Source organism: Amblyraja radiata, chromosome 17 (assembly GCF_010909765.2).
Source record: "Amblyraja radiata isolate CabotCenter1 chromosome 17, sAmbRad1.1.pri, whole genome shotgun sequence".
NCBI lineage: Eukaryota > Metazoa > Chordata > Chondrichthyes > Rajiformes > Rajidae > Amblyraja > Amblyraja radiata.
This window is the reverse complement of record NC_045972.1, coordinates 19,047,723-19,071,554: the sequence shown is the minus strand read 5'-3', so window position 1 is coordinate 19,071,554 and position 23,832 is coordinate 19,047,723. Positions and strand designations below refer to the sequence as shown.

The 23,832-nt window shown below is 44.0% G+C and overlaps 1 protein-coding gene across 1 annotated transcript in view; it reads left to right on the top strand.

Annotated features, from left to right (window-relative positions):
* Nucleotides 1-23,585, top strand: part of dusp22 (dual specificity phosphatase 22) — an 83,496-nt gene extending 59,911 nt beyond the window's left edge. Inside the window, exons 6-8 of the mRNA XM_033035819.1 lie at nt 4,737-4,811; nt 4,931-5,102; nt 22,914-23,585. Coding sequence (XP_032891710.1) covers nt 4,737-4,811; nt 4,931-5,102; nt 22,914-23,120 — 454 coding nt within the window. The 3' untranslated portion in view covers nt 23,121-23,585. The remainder of the gene's footprint in view (nt 1-4,736; nt 4,812-4,930; nt 5,103-22,913) is intronic.
* Nucleotides 23,586-23,832: the final 247 nt, after the last annotated feature.

The window sequence follows — 23,832 nt, the reverse complement described above, 5'->3', positions numbered from 1 at the left end:
CCTGCATTTCGATGGGTGGCACAGTGACGCCGCTGGTGGAGTCAGTGCCTCAGAGCGCTAGAGACTCGGCTTCGATCCTGACCTCGGGTGCTGCCTGTGTGGTGTTTGCACGTCCGCTCTGTGATTACGTGGGTCTCCTCCGGGTGCTCTGTTTTTATCCCACATCCCAAAGACGTGCAGGCTTCTAGGTTAATAGGCCTCTGTGAATTAATCCAAATATATGGGGAGGATGGGCTAACATTGAACTAATGTGAATGGGTGATAAATGGTCAGCATGCACTCGATGGGCTGAAAGGTCTGTTTCCATCCTGTTACTCCAAACAAAAAAAATATGCACACATGAAGGCCTGGCAAACATAATTTTAATAAAGTGCTAGTTTAATTGTACAGTAGGACAATGTAAGGTTTAATACTGGATAACACTTGCAAGCTACGTTTAGATTGTTAATGAATAATGAAGTATGTAGGAAACCCAATTGCCATAAAGCAGCTGTGTAAATCAAGGATTCGCTGCCTTTTCTTGTATGTATATGGGAATTTGACTGCTGCATGAATTGCTGGTTCATATCTCGGTCACACATCAGATTTTCTTTCATTACAAGAACAGTTCTCTGGCTCCTTAAAGGGCCTGTCCCACTTGGGCGCCATTTGCGCATCAATTACGCGACATAATTTACTCGTCACGATGCACGCGTTGTGACACGCACATGATGCGCGCAGTGAGTGGTGACGTGTGCAGTGACGTTCGGTCGCGCGCAGTGCCCCTGGATTTTGGGATTCCCAAAATCTTTGCGCGCTACCTGTAACGTGCAAATGACGCCCTAGTGGGACAGGCCCTTTACTCCACAGCAATCCCCTCCCTCCTCCCGCCAATGCCTCTTCGACAGGTTTCGCCAGTTTTTCCCGGTTTTGTGAATTGCTCACTGGAGTTGCTCTTTGACTTTCTCTCCAAGTGTGAACTCACAGCTTCTCAATCCTCGGGTTACCTTTGTGAATGTATTACCTTTGTGAATGTGGGCACAGGTTAGATTCATTGCATCTGCTTATTTGAACACGTCAGTCGCCAAAAAAAGGGATGCAAAATAGGGATACAACTCAGGGATGTAATGCTGAGGCTCTATGAGATGCTGGTCAGACTGCATTTGGAGTATTGTGAGCAATTTTGGGTGCCATACCTGAGTAAGGATGTGCAAGCTCTGGAGAGGATCCAGAGGAGGCATAGAAGAATAATCCCAGGAATGAGAGGGTTAACGTATGATGAGCGTTTGACGGCACTGGGCCTCTACTCGCTGGAGTTTAGAAGAATGAGGGAGGGGGGGGGGGGGGGGGGGTGGGGGGGGACCTCATGGAAACTTACAGAACAATGAGAGGCTTGGATAGAATGGACGTGGAAAGGATGTTTCCACTAGGGGGAGAGTCTAAGACTAGAGTTTATAGCATCAGAACTAAAGGATGTTCCTTTAGGAAGGTGATGAGGAGGAACTTATTTAATCAGAGTGTGGTGAATCTGTGGAATTCATTATCACAGAAGGCTGTGGCCTTCAAAGGATATTTTTGAGGGAGAGATAGATAGATTCTTGATTAGTACGGGTGTCAGGGCTTATGGGGAGATGGCAGGAGAATGAGGTTAAAGGGAAAAGATAAATCAGCCTTGATTGAATGGCAGAGTAGACTTGATGGGCCAAATAGCCTATTTCTGCTCCAATCACATGAATTTATGCACTTATGAACGGTTCATTCTTAACATGCTGGAAACAGTGATGGATGTCATGTTTTTAAATAACGTTTATGAATTGCTGGAGTAACTCGGCATGTCAGGCAGCATCACTGGGTTACATCAATATGTGACGTTTCTGGTCAGACGATGACAGGGTCATGATCTGTTCACACATAAACAGGCCCACCGAGTCTGTGCTGACCAACAATCACCCGCACACTATTTCTATCCTGCACACTAGGGACAATTTACAGAAGCCAATTAATCTACAAACCTGCACCTTCGAATGTAGGAGGAAACCGGAGCACGCGGAGAAAACCCATGTCGTCACAGGGAGAATGCACAAACTCTGTACTGACAGCGCCCATAGTCAGGATCGAACCCATGTCTCTGGTGATGTAAGGCAGCAGCTCTACCGCTGCGCCACCGTGCCGCCCCATTAAAGAATTAGATGGTGGGGAGTGGGGTTGAGGGGTGAGCACTGGCAGAAAATGTAGGTATAAGAACATAAATCCCATCACTTTGCACTTAAAACTTCATCTGTAGATTTGATTTTGTGTCATGGGCAAAGTTATAACAACCTTGTTAACAAGATTAAGCCATGTAATTGCTCTTGTAAGGTCAGCAAATTTAAATTAAATTGCCTTTGGGTAATTATTTTATTGCTACTCCACCAGGATTGTTCCATCCTTCTCTCAATGGCCTGTTGTGTGAAAGTGCACTTTGAAATGTCTGACAGGTTAAGGTACTGGGATCTAGGGTCTGAAGTTAGGGTCTGAAAACACATGCCATTGCTTAACACCAGTTAGAAGCATTATCCACAGAGATAGTCACGGTCTGACCGCTTCAAGAGACAGAGAAAGCAACATAACATTTGGAAACACAATCAGGTTCTGGAGATTTGAGCAGGAAGGAACTGCAGATGCTGGTTTACGCTGAAGGTAGACACTAAATGCTGGAGTAACTCAGCGGGTCAGGCAGCATCTCTGGATAAAAAGAGTAGGTGACGTATCAGGTCAAAACTGAATCTGAAGAAGGGAAGATTTGAAGAAGAACGTCACCTATTCCTTTTCTCCGGAGATGCTGCCTGACCCGCTGGGTTACTCCAGCATTTTGTGCCTTTGTGGAGATTTGAGATTCAGATTTGGAAGGCAGCACAGTGGCGCAGCTGGTAGAGCTGCTGCCTCACGGCGCCAGAGTCCCGGGTTTGATCCTGACCTCAGGTGCTGTTTGTGTGGAGTTTGTTTAGAAAAGAGTGACAGACCCATTAATTATACAGCACGGAAACAGGCCCTTCAGCCCAACCAGTCCAGACCGACCAAGATGTGTATCTGAGCTATTCACATGTGTAGGAAGGAACTGCAGATGCTGGTTTAAACCAAAGATTGACGGGGAGAAGGAATGGGTGACGCTTCTGGTCTGAAGAAATGTCTCAACCTGAAACGTCACCCATTCCTTCTCTCCAGAGATGCTGCCTGTCCCGCTGAGTTACTCCAGATTTTTGTGCCCATTCACATGTGTTTGACCTATAACCTTCTAACTATCCCTATTCATGAACCTGCCCAAATATGTTTTAAACATTGTAATTGCACCCGCCTCTATCCTTTCTTTTGGCAGCTTGTTCCATATACACATCACTATGTGGCAAAAAAGTGCCTCTGATGTACCTTTACATTTTTTAATTTTAATTTGAACTAAAAAAAAAGACATTTAATTTGAATTAAATTTGATTTTATTCTCCTCTCATCTTATATCCTCTAGTTTTAGATGCCTCTCTCTTCCCATTGAAAAAGGACGGTGACCGTTCATTTCTATGCCCCTCACGATTTTACATACCTCTATAAGATCATCCTTCAGATTCCTGCATTCCAGGGAAAAAAGCCCCAGACTGAGGTTGAGAGTGTGTGTTTCTGTTTTTTATAGCTCTTTGACTCGATGACTATCCATGCTATTTATTTCTGTTTCTCATTTATTTTGAACACTTCTGAGGATCAGTTAGTTCATGGTCAATAAATAACGCACCTGTCCACACATTTACACAGCAATGTGACTCCTTTGCCCATTGAGCTCAGCAACTGCTCAATGGGAATGGAAAATAAATCCGAGTGTGGTTAAAACTGTGGGCCTGCTTTCCACTATCGCTGTAGACCAATTTCACAGCCAGCGGACGTTCATGTTAAGAGGTCTTCATCGTGATGTGCTGCAAAGGTATGTAAGGTGGAGGTAGACAAGTTTTAGAGTTTTTGTAAATTTTGTCAAGTTTTTGTCAGGCTGAGCCGCCAGGGACAAAGAGGAACCTAACAGTCGGGGGGTTGGGGGGGAGGGGGAGACACCGAGAACAAAGAAGGACCCAACAGGGGATGGGGGGCGGGGGCTGCCGACAACAAAGGGGGGTACGGCTGAGGAGGGGGTGCCGAGAATGACGAAGCTCCTGGTGGGGGGATCTGGGGGAGACTCCGAGAACGGAGGGTGCCAGATGGGGTACAGGGGTTGGCGCGGATCACGAAGGGAGACTACATGACTAATGAGTACTTTGTGCAACATTGTCTGCGCCAGAAAAATTGTGGCACTTTTGTATACTTTGTGTATTGTGTGCAAAAGCAAGGAATTTCACTGTTACACAGGTACATGAGACATTGAAGTATCATTGAATCATCGATAGTTTGGGGAATTTAGGACAACGGCAGAGGAGTTGAGATCAGCAGGGATCAGCCATGATCATATTGAATGGATGGAAGGCTTGAGGAGCAAAGTGGTCTTCTGCTCCACTTCTTGTTCTCGTATTCTTGTTCCTACATTATGTAGACTACATTCCTCAACTAACCTTCTCCTTTCCAACCTTTTTTCCTGGTAACAAATTGTTCCACTGCTTTAATGAGGTTACCAGACCTTTACACTGAACTTCAGCACAGAACTGAACAAGTGTTTTATACAGTTCTGGCGTAAACCTTCTGCCATGTATTCAGTACCTCTATGGTGTTGTCAAATAATGTAATGCTTTGTTGATTTGTGTTTTTAGAATACAATACTTTAAGGAGTGCATCAAGTTTATCCATGAAAGCCGAATTCATGGTGGGGGCTGCATCGTCCATTGGTAGGTGTCAGATTAGTATATCTCAATCCATGTGTGTTTTTCTCCTTCGGTTGGTCTTTCATTAAGATGTGTTATTCAGTATTTTCTTCTTTATCATCCCACTGCTTCCCGTGGCACAGCTTGGCTGGAGTTTCACGCAGCACAACCATGGTGGTGGCTTATCTCATGACCGTGACGGACCATAGCTGGGAGGAGTGTTTGTTTGCAGTGAAGTCCGTCCGATCCTACGCCAACCCAAACATTAGCTTCCAGCAACAACTCCAAGAGTTTGAGGCGACTCTTGCAAAAGAGGTAACTCGGGACCAATGAATTTGCATTTCTGGGGGTATAGATGTGATGGAAGTCAGATGTTATCTTTAAATCCATAAAGGGGCTGTCCCACTGCGGCAACCTAATCCGCCAGTTAAGAAGAGTGTCTTCGACCTTCAAGCTCGAGGGCACTCGCCTGGAAAACCTCGAGCTGGATCGACGTCAGCAATGAAACTGTGGATCAACCGACTGTGCGCACACACACACACACACACACACACACACACACACACACACACACACACACACACACACACACACACACACACACACACACACACACACACACACACACACGCACATGCACACACACACACACACACACACACACACACACACACACACACACACACACACACACATACACACACACACACGCACATGCACACACACACACACACACACGCACACACACGCACACAAAGACACACACACACACACGCGCGCACTGTCTGAAATTCACACCTGCGATGAAAAGGAAGGTAAAAGACGGCTGCACAGTAACGGTAAGTCCTTTAGAGAGCAAGGGGGGGGGGGGGAGAGAAGGAGAGAGAAGGGGGGGAGAAGGAGTGGAGACACTTTTAAGAAGGATATTGCCTATGGCTGCCCTCGACTGCCTGTAACTAAATAGCGACCCCACTCCACTGCACCACGAGTTAAAAAAACCCATGCCGAGCAAATTTTACTCGCGGAAAAATTTTCAACATGCTGAGGCCGCGAGTATGCGGGAACTTCCCTCGAGCATGAAGGAGAGTTCCAATTACCTCATAGGACCTCCTAAGACCATGTGTCGACCATGCTGCAAGTTTGGGTCAAGGGCAAACTCGTCTAAACTTGCAGATTAGGTCGCCGCAGTGGGACAGCCCCTTAAATTTAAGTGGCATTTCGATATACCCTAGTGTGTGCTTCCATTGACTCTAACATGCAGTGCTGATTGTGACTTGAAAAGATGGTTAATAATGCCTCGTTCATTGGAAAGGAACTGTTAGATCTAAAACAGGACCACAACCTATTTAATTCACCTTCTACAATGCTGGTAGTTGCCAAACAAAGGAAATTTTAAAAATTCAGATGCTTAAAATCTGTAATAAAATTAGATCGACGGCTAATCACAGCGCTTCATTCACTGCCCCATATCTCGACTGTGAACTGCGCTGTGATTGGCAGTTGAGGGGAGGGAGGGTTTTTGGGGGGGGGGGGGGGCAGTCGGTTTCCGCCACGGCTGGTCGTGGTTTCGCCGCGCTCACTATGCGCTTGTTCTGAGATTGGTTGTCGGAGGTCCTAAGAAAAAATACACCTGCGGGCCGGATAATTTCGGGCTATGAAGCATGTCTCGCCAAAAAAGTGGAGGGGCTGCAGCCCCCCCCCCCCGGTTCCGTGTCCCAGAGAAAAAAATTGGAACAAAAGCTCTGAAATGATGGCAGAGAGAGAATGAGATATTGGTAAACAATCAGATAAGGTGTGAAATGCAGGGCTGTAGCACGTACCCAGCGGATCAGTCTGTGCTCATAGAGAAAGAAAACTGAGCCAGTATCATAGGTGAATGGTTTACAGCAAATTTGGCCAGTTCTGACACAGACCGAGAATGTGAGTCACCATAAATTGTAACATTTGATATTAAAGTCAGGATCTTCTCTTCTTCTTATCGAGTCCACACACAAGATTAGAAGTTGTTCAGCAAGAGCTGAACACACTTCTCGGCATCTGCACAATGGTGTCTGTCTTGCGCTTCTTGTGCGTCTTGTGCGTGGTGGTGGAAAGATTGGTTGAAACAGGGCCGCGACGTGAATGCTCTTTCCTTGACCCCAAAGTCAGGATGACTGCAAAGTCCTCGAAGAAAGATGACCTACCATTCCTCAGGCTTAATTTGAGGCTCATTAGAACGGTGTAGGAGGACAAAGAAAGATAGATCAAAATTGGAGTGGGGTGGAAGGCAGGCTGGTAATGGGAAGCTCAGGATTATCCCTGTGGATTAACAGTAGACACCCAAAGCTCTCACCCAATCTGTATTTTGTTCCTTCAGTGAACAGAAGATCCCTAAGTGAGCATTGAATGCACAGCAATAGATTGGAAGAAGTGCAAGTGAATTACAGCTTCACTTGGAAGGACTGTTTGGATTCTGGGATGATGGGAAGGGCAGGTCGGAAAGGACAGGTGCAGCGTCTCCTACGGTGGCATGGAACGGGTGGGGTTGGGGGGACGGAGGAGTGGCCCAGGTGAAAAAAACGGAGGCTTCAGAATGCTGAAAGGGGAGGGGAAGCTATGGCTTGTGGTGGAATCTTGTTGAAACTTACAGATATTGCACTGGACGTGGAGGTTGGTGGAATAGAATGAAAGGATCATGGGAGGAGAGGGGCATGAGAGCAGAGATTGGGGAAATAAGTCAGACGTGGTTCAGGACAGTCTCTCTACTTTAGACAAATAGGACAATGGGAATGTGTATGATCGGGTGTGACCCTGGCCCCATGTTATCATAGATATTCCCCTTGCCCTTTATCTCCCTCCCACTACTTTCTCTAACCTAAACTAACTTACTCATCTCTTAAAAAAAAGACACAGAGTGCTGGAGTAATTCAACGGGTCAGGCAGCATCACCGGAGAACATGGATTGGCATAATTTCAGATTGGGACCCTTCTTCAGTCAGATTGAATGATCCCTATCCATGTTCACCTATCCATGTTCCCCAAAGATGCGACCTGACCCCGCAGAGTTACTCCAGTACTTTGTATCTTTTTTTGCAAATCAGCAGCTGCAGTTCCTGTGCCTACATCTTGCTTTTCACTTGTTGCTGTTTCTACCTAGGGGACTTTGACCTGTAAAGTTAACCTTATCTACAGATGCTCCCTGGTCTGTTTCCAGCTTAGTAATGGAGTTTCCAATTCCAGTGGAAAACAATTTTGTTAATTAATCCAACCAGCCCCACATATAATGCTTGTTTATCTTAGTGTAGGAATGCCTCGATCAAACACAATTGAAAAATGAAGTACATCTTGTATGGAAAGTCATAGATGAGGGAACTAGATTCATAAGTGTTTAAAGAGATGTGATAGCCATCATGATTTCTTCCGCTGTAGAATAAATAGACAAAATATGCTTTGCAAAATGATACCATACATTGTTCTGTGTAAGGTCTCCTGTAAAATGGATGCTTGCCACTAGATTCCTGAGGATAGCTTTTGTACTCGATTTTCATTGAGTATTAATGTGTTAATTAAAACAGGAAGCCAATGTTTGGATTTGGTAAACCGTGGATTATTTAACCTGGAGAAGGGATTGGCACAGGAAATGTTACACCATTAATAAGCATTCTTTCTTATGTACACATGTGATTCATGGTGCATTCCAGGCAGTTTAACTATTAGTGGGGTGTTTAAGCGTCTGCCTGGTGTTATACAGAGAGAGAGAGAGAGAAAGAGTGTCAGGGTCAGGGTGTCATACAGCAGAGACGGGATTTCAGACCACTATGTCTATGCCGACCATCGATCACTCATTTACACTAACGCTACATTTCCCCCATTCTTTATCCGCCTCTCATGCGCATCAATTGCTCCTGATTTTACTGCCCATCACACACTAGAGGCAATATACAAAGGACAATTAACCTACAAGCCCACATGTCTTTGGGGTGAAGGGTGAAACTGGAGCACCCGGAGGAGACCCAAGTAATCACAGGGAGATCGACAAACTCCACACAGACAGTACCTGGTCAGGATTGAACCTGGGTCTCTGGAGCTATGAGGCAGGGTGGCTAGCAGCAATGCCAGTGTGCTGGCTTGTGTTCTCTGCAGCCCACGCTGGGTTCCTGCATTGTTCTCGGTGGCCCATTGCCGGTAACGGGATTACTAAGAGTCACCTAAAGCAGTCACCCAATCTCTATTTAGTTTCTCCAGTGAATAGGTCCTCCCATTGCTCTCACCGGTCTCATTTGAGATATTTGAGAGAGTGAGATTCTCTCAGCTCAAAAGAGAATTAAGCAGATTATTCTCTTGAGTTGAGAAGAACACAGGTGATCCATTGAACAAACAAAGTTCTTATGGGGTTGATAAATTAGAAGGGGAGTTGATGATCCCAAAGGCTGGGCTGTCTGGAATCACAACTTACTCTGAATAAGGGGTTGGCCCTTCAGGACTAAGATGAGAAGACATCTTGTCCCTCAAATGGTACTGAATCTTTGGAAATGTAGTCAAGAGTCATCAAACTGTTTAATTGTCAAATGTACTGACAATGGAATAAGTAATTTCTTACTTGCAGCAGCTTAATATTTTGTAAATGCAGATAAATACAGATAAATATAATAATCAAAAATTCAATAAATTAATAACTAAAACCTGTGCAGAAATCTGGTTCATAGGGGACAAATGGCCTATTGCTGTTTTTTTTAACTTGACGTGAGAATGTTGAACAGAATGTGATTTTGGTCTAAAGGATAGTAAAGGGTACAATAGACATTATTGGTTGTGTTTACTTCAACCTCTACTTTAATTTAGTTTAGTTTAGAGATACAGGACTGAAACAGGCCCTTCGGCCCACCGAGTCTGTGCCGACCAACGATTCTCGTACTCTAACACACTAGGGGCGATTTACAATTTTTAACAAAGCCAATTAACCTGCAAACCCGTACGTCTTTGAAATGTGGGGGGAAATCGCAGCACCCGGAGAAAACCCTTGCAGTCACGGGGAGAACGTAGAAACTTCGTACAGACAGCATTTGTAGTCAGCATCGAACCGGGTCACTGGCGCTGTAGGGCAGCAACTCTATCACTGCACCACCTGTGCCGTACCTGTGAGAATTTAACAAGCATTATCTGATCCTGGGGACAAAAGTTAAGTATTTTCTTCCAGTTTTGATTTGAGGAATATTAAATCCATTTGCAGACTGGATTTAATATTTTTTTAAACAAAAAAACACACAACTGCAGTGTTGACATCAACCGTATATCCAGCACAAGGTACATAGTGCAACGTTGGCGTTTTCATTGGTCTGACAGCTCATTACTAAACCTGAATAGTAGGCTATTTGGAGTATGTAAAAACATATAGTTCTGTTTTCACAGCATGGATTTGAGGAGAAAGTTTAATGTTACTGAAAGAGAAACCGTTTAATTTGCAGAAAACAAGGGAAAAATGCAGGAGAAAATGTCACTGCTGCTTGAAATATGCCTGCGATTGTGAGTTGCTGAAGCTCAATGTGAAAATGATTTGAAAGTCAGTCCTCGAATTGCACAGCATATATAATGACCTTAAGCTCACCACGTCCATGCCCATCTACCCCAACCCCAATCGCATTAGGACCTAATTAAGTCTCCATCTAAATGTCTCTTAGATGTAATGATTGTAGTGAGCAAGGACCATTTCCAAGCCAGTCTCCATCTTCTCCCGCTCCTGTCAGACAGAAAATATAAAAGCTAGAATGCGCGCACCACCGGACTCAGGGACAACTTCTTCTCCTCTGTTATCAGACTTTTCAGCGGCCCTTCCATAAACCAGGACCCAGCCCTTATTTTCCAACCTACCACATTGTGGTATTGAACTTTTTCCTCCAGAACTGTTATGCTACAAGGCTACAACTTACAACCATGCAAGTATGAGTATCTCCCTCCATCCTCAGAGCCATGGTCCATGGCCACCAAACCCAATAACCTCTGCCAAAATTTACCATCTGCTGCCGATACTTGGTCACTCCAGACCAGCAACCCGCTCTCTCATCCTGACTCTCACTACTTGACTCTGCTGACTCCCAGACTCACTGTATTTTTTATTCAATCTCTGCTACATGGGAATAGAAGTGTTCAATGAGCATGGTGGACACATTGTGCCTTTTGCACTATTGCCCATTGGTCTGCTATTAATGGTGCAGATCAATTTCCTGGCCCATGTGCTCCACTCGTATTACATGGCCTGTTAAGCTTCCGAGTTCCTGCGAGTATTCCTAGTTCCTGCTAGTTTTGCTGAATTTTATCTTAGTGCTATAGTACTATAATGTCACTCTGGTAATTTTCTCTTTTGTGGGTGGCACAGTGGCGCAACAGTAGAGTTGCTGCCTTACAGCACCAGGGACTCGGGTTCGATCCTGACTATGGGTGCTGTCTGTATGGAGTTTGTATGTTCTCCCTGTGACCACGTAGGTTTTCCCCGGGTGCTCCGGTTTCATCCCACACTCCAAAGACATACAGATTTGTAGGTTAATTGGCTTTGGTAAGTTGTAAAAAATATGTCCCTAGTGTGTTTAGGTTAGTGCGCAGGGTGATCGCTGGTTAGTGCGGACTCGGTGGGCTGAAGGGCCTGTTTCCGGGCCGTAGCTTTAAAGTCTAAAGTCATTACCTGTTGTACTCGTGTATGGTACGACTGCACTTATCTATGGCATGATTTGCCGGGGTAGCATGCAACACAAAGCTTGTCACTATGTTTTGGAACACATGCCAATAATAAATCAATAACATTACCAATACCAATACCATCTCATAATCAGAAAAACCTTCTCTTGAATCAATGTCTCTGGCTCTAGGGAAAACATGCATGAGGGCAACATTCTCTCAGCTCTTCTATCCAGCTCCATCAGAATCCTATGTATTTCAATTAGATAACCTCTCATTTGTTTAAACCCCAATGTGTCCATGCCGGTCCTGTTTAAATTCCCAGTCATAAAACAACTATCAATCAATGTATCTGTGCTACATTGCCTCCAATGCAAGGATATCCCTCTTAAATAATGTGACTAAACCATGCACATAATACCAGGTATCGACTTTTTATTCTAAACTCTTTGTGATTAACTTTCCACACTCTGCTTATGCAGTTGTTTAGAATGAAATTGAGTTGAAGGTTACTTGAAGGCCACCCCTCAATAGCAGATCAAATTTGGACAAATTCACTGAGATGGTAAATAAAGCAGGAAGTAAATTAGCTCTAATAAAAAGCAAGGTCTTTGGTTAACGTATGAACAGCATGAATGTGAGCTAAAAGCAGGATGTTGCTTAGATTGGAGGACTTTAGTTATGGGGAGACATTGGATAGAGTGGGCTTGTTTTCTCTGAGCAAATGAATGCTAATGGTGATACCTGATAGTTGTACATAAGATCATGACAGTAGTATATATAAAAAAATATTTTATGAAGCATTGCAACAAAATAAAACAGAACTGTGTCTAAATGTATAGACCACTTTTTCATGCTCCATCTAGTTCATCTCCATCATTATTTTCCTTTTTGTTCTCATACCACGCAACTCAATTGTAAGCTCCAAAAAGTTATTCATAGTCCCGTAGAGGCTTTTGAACTTTATAGATCAAGGAAGCCACATGGAATTTATTTTGGAGTTTTATACTTAAGTTATAGGGCTAGCAATATTTATTTTGGTAATAAAACAAACAATTCCTAGAGTGAGCCATGAACACATTATTTTGTACTGTTGACATCCTCTCCTAGATGGGATGGTGGAGACAAAATGGGTGTGGGAATATTCCTTTGGAATTTGTCATTCCAAGAGCATGCCAGCACAGTTAGGTAACCAAAACTGGAAGAGATGTAATCAGCCATTACAGGAAGAAAGCAACTCCGTAATTGCGGCAGAATTATTTTGTTGTGTGTTTTGCCAAGAGATTTATGATTTGAATATAAGCTGAAGATTTCCTTTTGGAACCACTCAGCAGACTGTGTCTGTTAAGAGCGAAGAAGAGTTAATGTTTCAGGCTGACTATCTTTGACCAGATCTGGGAAAAATCAGACATAAAAACAAAGGAGATCAGCTGTAGAGAGAATGGTTCAATATTATTGGTATTCATAAACAGGGCGGTGGCACAGCTATAGAGTTGCTGCCTTACAGCCCCAAGGACCCGGGTTCAATTTTGACTATGGATGCTGTCTATATGTTTATATGTTCTCCCTGTGACAGCTAGGGTTTTTCCGGGTGCTCTGGTTTTCTCCCGCAGTCCAAAGACATTCAGATTTGTAGATTAATTGGCTTCTGTAAATTGTCCCGATTGTGTAGGATAAAGCTGGTATACGGGTGATTTCTAGTCCATGCGGACTCGGTGGGCCAAAGGGCTTGTTTCCACACTGTATCGTTAAAGTCGAAAATCTGTACCTGAACCAATTAACTTTGTTACTGCACATGTAATTAGTACTCTAACTTGTTAGACATTTGCATGTGGCTTTACGGCCAAGACATTATATTTCGGGTGCTCTTGGTTTCCTGAGTGTTGTTAGCCTGCTTGATGTTAAGCAATTGAGCTCATTGTGTCAAGCAGCATCTGTTGAGGGAAAGGAAAGTTGATGTTTCTGGTCTTGAAGAGTCCTGGCCCAAAACATCATCTGTCCATTACCTCCACAGATGTTGTCTGATCTGTTGAGTTCCTCCAGCACTTTGTGCTTTGCTCAAGATTCCAGCATTTGAAGTTCTTTATGTCTTGTACATCTCATTGTACTTCCTTGCAACTATTCAAGTCCATGGAGTGGAGTATTAGGTGGTGAGTATAATCAACAGTTGATACTATAATATTAATTTGCTAACAATTCACCAATAATACGTGAAAAATACGTTATTATGAGATTTGTTCATGTTTCTGAATTCTGATTTCTTCTCAAAAAGTATATTAAACATTTCTTATCCTTTCAAGCGATATGCCTTAAAACTCAAAACAAGGAACTGCAGATTTAAATAAAAGGACATAAAATGCTGGAGTAACTCAGCGGATCAGGCAGCATCTCTGGAGAACATGGAGAGATACCATTTCAGATTGGGATCCTTCTTCATACTGATGCAGATTAATACCAGCTCCAAACTCATGGCAAATACTTTGGGGGATGCAATGCCTTAGATTTTCTTCACAGCAAAGAGAAACAACTTCCCCTCCTTGGTGCTTTGACCTTCCTCACTGAACTTCCAGTGGGCACTGATTTTAGATGTACACTGCTCGTTACACTGTCTGCTGATTGTTGATGGCTCATGGAACTCTTCCTTCATTTTATGGGCTGTGGGCTTCGTTAGCAAGGCCAGACCTGTTGGATCCCCCCTCCCCTGAGTAATCCTTTCGAATGTGGTGGTGAATTACATTCACAACCTGCTTCTGTTGTACATTGATGGCCTTTTCATAGTACTGTAATTAAACTTGAAAGGATGCAAAAGAGATTTACGAGAATGCTTCCAGGTCTGCAAGAGTTGAATTGGAGTCAGAGACACATACAACACTGAAAGAAGCCCTTAGGCCCAACTCAAGATGCTCCACTTAATGCTAGTCCCATTTGCCCACATTCAGTTCATATCCTTCTATATCTTTCCAATTTATGTACCTGCCCAAATGTCTTTTAAATGTTGTTATTGTACCTGCCTCAACAACCTCCCCGGGGGGTGGTCAAGCTTGAGTATTATAATAGCTGTACATGCATGGTAAGTGTAAAATATTCCATTGCACAGCTGATTTGTGCCTTGCAAGATACCCAGTCCCTGACATACTCTGTTGAGTTTCACCGTCTATAACGCGATGTCGCCCTGTTGAGTTTCACTGTCTGTATAACTCATTATCACTTACTCCACAGCCAACAATGCACCATTGTGGGCTCCACTTTTCCTTGATCATCATTGCTTTTGGCATATCTTTCATTCATTTGTACTCCGTACCGTCTATATCTCTCGTTTCCCTGATTCTCAGTTATAAGAAGGGTCTCGACCCGAAACGTCACCTATTCCTTTTCTCCAGGGATGCTGCCTAACCCGCTGAGTTACTCCAGCTTTTTGTGTCCACCCTGACATCCTCTTGCAGCCTCACTTTTTATGTTAGGATCCAATGATGCTCCAATGTTGCGAAGCCAAGATGAAGAGCCAAATGTAAATGTCACCAAGAGAAGACTAAATCAGGAATTATTTTTTTTTACAAATTCCGTGCCATGGATAGGGCAATATTGACATATGTTTATTCCCCATCAGCTTCTGAAGTGGGCTGTGGACCATCTTTGAGATTAGTTGAGGGCCAATGGGACTGGTAAGTCTGGGGTACATAAATGACCTGATACAGGCGGCAAATGTCCCTTTATAATCTGATAAAGATGGTACATTTCCTCCTCTGAAGAACAATGGTAGTTACTTTGGAGATTTATTCAATAACTCAGCGTGGCATTCAAGTATGTTCTTGGAGAGATTGGCTTGGCATCTGTATGATGGTCCAAGAACTTAACCATTGTGCTGAAGGACCCCATTATGAAAGGAGGAGAAGACTGAGATGAATAAGTCGTGTTAGAATGCTGAGGCCTTGGAGAATATTTGAGGTCGGGTTGGTAATAGAATACTATATTTTCAATTTATTTTATTTGAGTTGAATTTAAAGAATTCAAGCACAGAATCAGGCCCTTCGCTCCACCGAGTCTGCGCCAACCAGCAATCCCCATACACTAGCACTATCCTTCACACGAGGAACAATTTACACATTTTACCTAAACCAAATTAACGTACACATCTGTACGTCTTTGGAGTGTGTTCGTCTTTGAAACCGGAGCACCTGGGCAAATCCCATGTGGTCACGGGGAGAATGTGCTAACTCCACACAGACAGCACCCGTTGTCAGGATCAAGTCCGGGTCTTTGGCGCTGTGAGGCACCAACTCTACCACTTGCGCCACTGTGCTGCCCTTTTCAATTCCATTTAAATTTAAAATAGAAACTTATGCAGATCAGACGAAAGATATAAATTGGGTGTGCAACTTGTTATTTGCCAAAGATAATAAATAATGCTTACATACCATTGGTTAATACTTCTGAAATACTGGAACAGGCAGCTTTGTTAAAATGTCAAAGATGCAGCTCCGAATGTTACTGGAAGCAAAAACCCATCCTCCACATAATGCGAGAGGCTATTTTTAGCGGAAGCATCAACAACAACACAGTGAGAATTGAACAAAAGATGCCCGCGGCTCACTGTGTGATAAATGAGTGTGTAAGTCCCGAGATACGTCAAGAGCATTTGTTGTGTGGGTGCAAATATTATTGTTGGCACAGGGTGGGTTTTGTGCCAGGCTTGGGGCTTGAGAGACAAACAAATAAAGGGTGTGTGTGCTGGAGTGTTGAAAGCAATGCAGTTTCCATTAACAATGCCAGCCATCATAAGTGATGTGGGTGGGACGTGGTCCATTTTCCAGTAATTCGCCATGAGCCTTTATTGTTGAAGGGAGGTGTGGTGCTGCATGGGCAGGCTGGTAAAGGAGCCTTTTCTTGAGGATATTAAATACAAAGCCGATCCTCACATGTACCTCAGTGAAAGCCCCGATGACAGCTCGTTCTCTGAGCTTCTGCAAACGCAAGTGTTGTTGACATATTGAGGATTTCGTAACATAGAACATGGAGCATAGAACAGTACAGCACAAGGACAGGCCCTTTGGCCCACAATGTGTGTGCTGAACATGGGACCATCACTCCCCTCCCTGCCCTCATCCCTCCATTAAAAGCCAGTTAACCAATTCCACAGTTCACAGTGATGTATCCCTCTTGGGATTACACAGTCCCCAGCCAACAAATGGCCTATCAAAGAACCAGCCTCCCTGAGGTCATCTGTTTCCAGCCCTGATTTGTCCTGGTCTTTTCTTACCTCCCGACTGGACTACTGCAACTCACAGAGATATGGGCCAAATGCAGGTAAATGGGACTAGGTTAGATGGGGCATCTTGTTCAGCATGGACGAGTTGGGCCAAAAGGCCTGTTTCCGCGCTGTATGACTATGACTAAAATGCCCCTGTCCCACTTAGGGAACCTGAACGGAAACCTCTGGAGACTTTGCGCCCCACCCAAGGTTTCTCTGCGGTTCCCGGAGGTTGCAGGTGGTTGCCGGAGGTTGCAGGTAGTGGGAACAGGTAGGGAGACTGACAAAAACCTCCGGGAACCGCACGGAAACCTTGGGTGGGGTGCAAAGTCTCCAGAGGTTTCCATTCAGGTTTCCTAAGTGGGACAGGGGCATAAGTGTTAATACACAAGACTAATGAGTGCCTCAGCACTCAATGGCAGCAGGGCCTTAGAGTGTGATCCTTCCCCTCAAAGGCCCTTGTGGTGGTTTCACTGTGCTTCAGTGTGACCCCCAGCATGTCCTCCTGCACCCTGGAATGTGCCAGTCAGCAGTATTCACTTCCAGACAAAGGCACAAAGTGCTGGAATAACTCAGCGGGTCAAGTGGCATCTCTGGGGAACATGGATAGGTAAGATCATGGATCACCTGTCCATGTCCTCTGCAGATGTTGCCTGACCCACTGAGTTACTCCAGCACTTTCTGTCCCTTTGTATCTGCAGTTCTTTGTTCCTAGACTTCTCATGGGAGTAGAATGAATCTTTTGAACTAATGGGATTCTCTCCAATTCACAATGCTTGAGAACCAAGGTCACTGAACGGCAGTAATCGAGTTCCATTGTGCAGGCAACGCTAACTGTCATGCATGCTTAGAGGCCAAACTACTAGCTTGGTAATTTAGATACATGTATTTACAAGCCAGACATGTAAGGTTAACTCCCACCATGACAGCTGTGAAATTTAAATTCAGTTATTCAGAGTTATACAGTGTGGTAACAGGCCCTTCGGCCCATCTTACCCACACCGACCAACATGTCCCATTTACACTAGTCCCATCTGCCTGCATTCGGCCCATATCCCTTAAAACCTGTCCTATCCATGTACCTGTCCAAATGTTTCTTAAACGTTGCGATAGTACCTGCCTCAACTACCTTCTCCGGCAGCTCGTTCCATACACCCACTGTGTGAACAATGTACCCCTCAGGTTCCTATTAATTCTTTCCACCCTCACCTTAAACTTATGTCCTCTTGTTCTTGATTCTCCTACTCTGGGCAAGAGACTCTGTGCGTCTACACGTTCTATTCCTCTCATGATTTTGTGCACCTCCATAAGATCACCCCTCATCTCCTGCGCACCAATGCTCAACCTCTCCCTGTAGCTCAAGCACTCAAGTGCTGGCAACATCCTCGTAAATATTCTTTGCACCCTTTCCAGCTTGACAAAATCTTTCCTGTAACATGATGCCCAGAACTGAACACCAACATTAACATTAATGTTAACATTGATTTAACATCAAATTAACATCAACATTAGCTCAATAACCTAAAATATTTAAAAGAAAACATAAAATTACCGGATCATTAAAAAACCCCTCTGTTTCACTAATGTCTTTCAGGATAGGAGATCTGATAGTCTTACCTTGGTGCCTGAGTGGTTGACTCTACATTGTCCACTGAAATAGCCTTTCAATCAGATCAGTTGTATCTTTACTGCAGCAGTTCATGTCACCTTCTCAAGATCATTTTAGGAATGGCCAAGAGATGGTTGCCTTGTCAGTGATTCCACATCCTTAAAAGTGAACACAGATTAAAAACAAAGGATTGTGGCAAAGAGTTAAATGTTTTCACCGTTAAAAAATGAATTTCAGGCAAACAGCAGGAGGGGAAGTTCCAGTGGAAATTCCCACATAGAATCTTGTAAGTAGCGGGGGGGGGGGGGGGGGGGGGGGGGGGGAGGGGGGAGGAGGGTCGCCAAATTGGGAGTGTAAGGATGGAGTTAAAGGGGAAGATAGTACAGGAAAAGTTACGAAAGACACCCAAATCAGTGGGACGGAAATTTCATGAAGGGATAAGAGAGTAAGGTCAGGTGATATAGGAACCGGTGTGAGAGGGGAGATGAATACTGAATTAAAAATGTTCCATATGAATGCGCGAAGTATAAGAAATGAAGTGGATGAGCTTGAGGCTGTGTGTTACAGTCATAATATGGGAGGTATAATATTTTACCAGTGCAGAGCAAGCTCCCACTATTCTATTGTGTGGTGCATTAAATCAAAATGACATGTAGAAACAAGGAACTACAGATGCTTGTTTATATTTAAAAAAAGACTCCAAGTACTGAAGTAACTCAGCGGGTCAGGCAGCATCCCTGAAGAACACAGACAGGTGATGTTTCTGGTTGGGACCTTTCTTAAGACAAAGTCCCAACCCAAAATGTCACTTATCCATGTTCTCCAGTGATGCTGCCTGACCTGCTGAGTTACTGCACCATTTTGTGTCTTGACATATTGGTATAATGTTTTATGAGATGGTGAGTGAATATTCTGCAATTACTGATTAGGACATTGGGAATATTTCACCTGGTTCTCCTTGTGATACCAGCGTGGGGCTTTTCATGCAGACCTGTCTACAGAGACAACTTAAGCACTTTGCTTAAAGAGCCCAATTGACACTGACTTTTACATTCAGGTTCAATCCTTATAAACTCAATTTGAAGATTCCCTAGTTGGTGATAAAGCTATGAAGTAGAAATTCATCCTCTCCTCAAACATGTTGCTAAATGCATGATGTAGCAGTATTTGCATTTTGTAGTCCCCTTACAAATTTCATTCCCAGATCTCCCGGCTGTCAAATATTTTAACTTCCCATCCCATTCCCATACTGACATTTCTATCCTGGGCCTCCTCCACTGTCAGAGTGAGGCCACACGCAAACTGGATGAACAGCATCTCATATTTCGCTTGGGCAGTTTATAACCCAGCAGTATACATTTCATTTCTCTAATTTCAAGTAAACTCCTGCATTCCCTGCATTCCCTCCCCTCCCACCCCTCCCCCCCCTCCTTCACCCCCCTCCCCTCCCCCCCACCCCCCCCCCCCCAACTGCCCCACCTTAGTCATCCTGCTGGTTCCACCGTTTGCATCCTTATTCCCTCTTGTTATCACACCACCCCCAGCCAACAATGGGCCCTTATGGGCTCCACCCTTCCTGAGGTCATCTGTTGCTTGCCCTGATGTGTTCTGGCTTTATCTCACCTCCAGTTTATCCCCCCCACCCCCTCCTCCCCCCAACCTCTACTTTCAGCCCAAAGAGAGATATTTTGTGTGTCTCTCACTCATTTACATCAATTGGGCTGAATTCAAAAACGGAGTACAATGCTACACCCCGCATTTACTGTAGATTACGTGATCAAGGAAGTGTTCTATTTTCATTTCATTTTCACTTAACCATTTAACTGAGTGATATTGAAACTCTTCATCACATTCAATGTCACATCGTGTGCGATTTTTATCATTTGTTCTATTGTTTTTTAAGACTTTATAAACATTAGTGTTTCTGCCTTTTGAAAAAGAAAATTGCCAATTTGCTTACCCTCCCCCTTAAATGAAAGTTACCGATTCAGAGATTTGGAATCATTGTTTCCATTTTTATGCATCAACGATCAACAATATCTTTTCAACTGGGCATGTTACTGAATGCCATGGTTAGTTCAGTTGTAGTGGGCCACAGGGTCCGTTTTCGTGCTGCATGTGTCTCTGAGGACTGTGCTGGCAAAGCCATCAATATGGCCCAAACCATGTCCTTGTCCTGAACATGCAATGGCCTTTATTAATTCATGGGATGTCAGAACAAGTTTCTTCCCAGCTGTTATCAGGCAACTGTACCATCCTATCACCAACTAGAGAGCGGTCCTGACCTAACATCTACCTCATTGGAGACCCTTCATCTATCTTTAATCGGACTTTACCTTGCACTAAAGGTTATTCCCTTTATGCTGTGTCGGTATACTTTCATAGACACAACATGCTGGAGTAACTCAGTGGGACATGCAGCATCGCTGGAGAGAAGGAATGGTTGATGTTTCGGGTTGAGACCCTCCTTCAGACTGACACTGTACATTGTACATTGTGGACAGCTTGATTGTAAACACAAGTATGGTCATTTTGCTGACTGGATAGCACACACCAAAAAAGCTTTTCACTGTACCTCGGTACATGTGACAATAATAAACTAAACTAAACATTGCAAGACCTATATTAATGACCCCAAGAATGGAACAAGATATATGAGACTGCTGAATAATGAATTAGAAGACCTTTTTGTACAATCCAGTGGTTTTGTGGTCATCGTTATTACTTCCAGTATATTATTCCAATGATTTAATTTACAGTTTAAATTTGCCTACGACTGTGGTGGGATTTGAACTCTTGTCAATCATCTCTGGATTATGATCAGGTCTATAGCGTACCACTATGCCTCTTCACTCCTTCCAGGAAAGTATTAGGTCTCCCACGGTTGATTTCGGGAATGTGGCACAAGATCAAAAGCAGACTGTCAGCACAGCGTGGAGGCACTTGATCACAATTTAGCAAGTTCCCCTTTAGTGTACATTGCTCAAGAGAATTACCAACACTGCTAATGATACTGGTTTGAGGAATAAGGTGGAAAATACATGGAATTCATTGTATTCTTGGCACATGCCATTTTGAAATAAAACTTGAATCATTTGTGTGCTGCTGTATCTGACTTCCACAACAACCAATCAATTGGGAAGGTACATGTTTGATTGAAAGCCCATTAATCTTCTTATCTCTTTTCCCTCCCTCTCTTCATCATCTCTCTTTCTCTTCCTCCCATCCCACACTCTCCCTCCACATCTTCCAGCCATCATACCTCCTTTTTTCAACCTTCCTTTACCCATTTGCCCCATTCCTTGCTCTCTTCCCCACTTTCCCTGTCCGCTCTTTCCCACTGGTCGCCCTCTCTCCTCTCCACCCTCTCACTGTATGTTCACTCCTTTCCCTATTTCCTCTTCCCCTATGTCTAATCTGTCCCACTAGATTCAACTTCCCCATCTACACTTTCCATTCCTTCCTCTTGCCTTGCTTTTCCTCTCTCTCTTCCATTCCCCTTGCCTTCTCTTCCCATCCCACTCTGTTCCCTCATCCCTCTCTCCTCTCACATCTTTTCCCCAACATCTGCTTGCTTGCCCTTCATCGTTGTCGTTACTAAATCTTTCACCTTCCCCTCTTTCCTTTCTCCTACGGTCTCTCTCCTACATCCCCTCTTTCAAGTCCCCCTCTTCACATCACCCTCTCCTTCCCCCTCCTTTTCCCTCTCTTTCCCCCTTTATTGCTTTCCTGTCTTCTTTATTCCCCTCCCACCTATTTTTCCCCTTCCCATTGCTTCTTTTCTGTCTCATTCCTGTCTTTTCTCCTCTCCCCTCTCTCTCCACCCTGATAACCTTCTCCCACTCTCCCTTCTATATCTTCCAGCTGCTATCTCCCTTCTGTCCCTCTCTCTGCTTCCCGTTCTCTCCGACTCTCCACCCCCCTCCTACCTTCCTCCATTCTACTCACAGGTTGGAGTCCGAGCTTGCTGAGAAAGGTTATTCCAGCATTGGGTTGGGAGTGCATGCATCTTATGTTCACCTGTGTGACCCTTTGTAAGGCTTTCACCTTGTAGCCCTGAGACAATGTAATTAAAAAAAACAAAAGAAATTCAGGTGAAGTGGAAACAAGGAACTGCAGATGCTGGTTTACAAATTAAGATGCAGACTGCTGAGTAACTTAGTAGGTCAGGCAGCATCTCTTTGGGACCCTTCTTCACATCCCTCCTCAGACCCTTCAGGCCTTAAAACCTTGACTCAAAAAAACATTATATTCCTCAATGGTAATAAGTTGCTCTCAATGCAATCATAACATTCAAGGTCTGAAGATGGGTCCCGTTCCAAAACGTTACCTATCCATGTTCTCTGGAGTTGCTGCCTGACCCGCTGAGTTACTGAAGCACTTTGTGTCTTCTTGCATTAAAAATTCAGGCAACCTTAAGGACGGCAAATTTTGTGTTCAAGGGATGTGGGAGCTACATGGTGAGTCCTCCTGGACTATATTAGTGAATGGGTACAGGAAATGGCGTGCATGCTTGGGAATGTATAGAGGTGGCAAGACCTCACGTAAATCTGTCCTTGTGTGTTTCCAGTGGGGGCAATCAAACCCAACGACTCCTTTATCTCTGCCTATCTCCTTTCAGTATCGGCGATGGCTTCGGACAGAATATGGCGAAAATCGATTTAACGACAAGCCGGAGGTAGCCAAGATGGTGTCAGAGTACAACGAGAAACAGAAGCAACAACGTCCGAGATATGGAGAGCAATCGGGCGCGGAACAATCTGCAAGCGTGTATCCTCTCCCTTACAAAGCCTATGGAAGTAGCAGTCATGACTGGGTGAACAGATAATAGGAGCTGGTGCCTGACTCCCCTGTGTTTCCACATCATTTATTCATTGTAAATCAACAAGAATATACGCAGAATATAAAGCAAAGGTGCAATATGATGCAGGAGTATTATGTATACACTACTGATCGTCCTTTTCCTGTTTATCACTGGCAGTTTCCCTCAGCTACTGTACGTTGTGACAATTGTGCCTTTCCTTAAACCAAGTGCCTAACTAAGATTTAAATTGTGCTCAATTGGGTTAGGCCAGCTCCTTTATTCAGAACAGATGCTTGCTGCATAAGATGTATTTGAGCTAATTCCTGTCGGCCGAGAGTTTATTTAACAAACAGACAATGATGCCACGTTCACAGGAAGATGTCGACTGTGTTTTAAAGCTAATGTTTTATTCGCCACGCAGATCAGCAGTTGTTGTATTTTCTCTGCCAAACAAGTTTTAAAATGAGTAAAATAAAATCTGAAATTAGGGCTGTGGTGTTGGTAAATTTTCTTAAAAATGCCGCTTTGACTGCGCTCTGCTGTATTTCCCCCTTCCCTACATTTGCAAGTGTGTTCATACAATTGTAGAGAGACACTGCATAGAAACAAGCTATTCGGCCCATCGACCATCCTTTAAACTAATCCTCGCACGAATCTTATTTTTTATTCTCATCAACTCTCCAATACTATACCACTCAGTTACACACCAGGGATAATTTACAGTGTCCAGTTAATC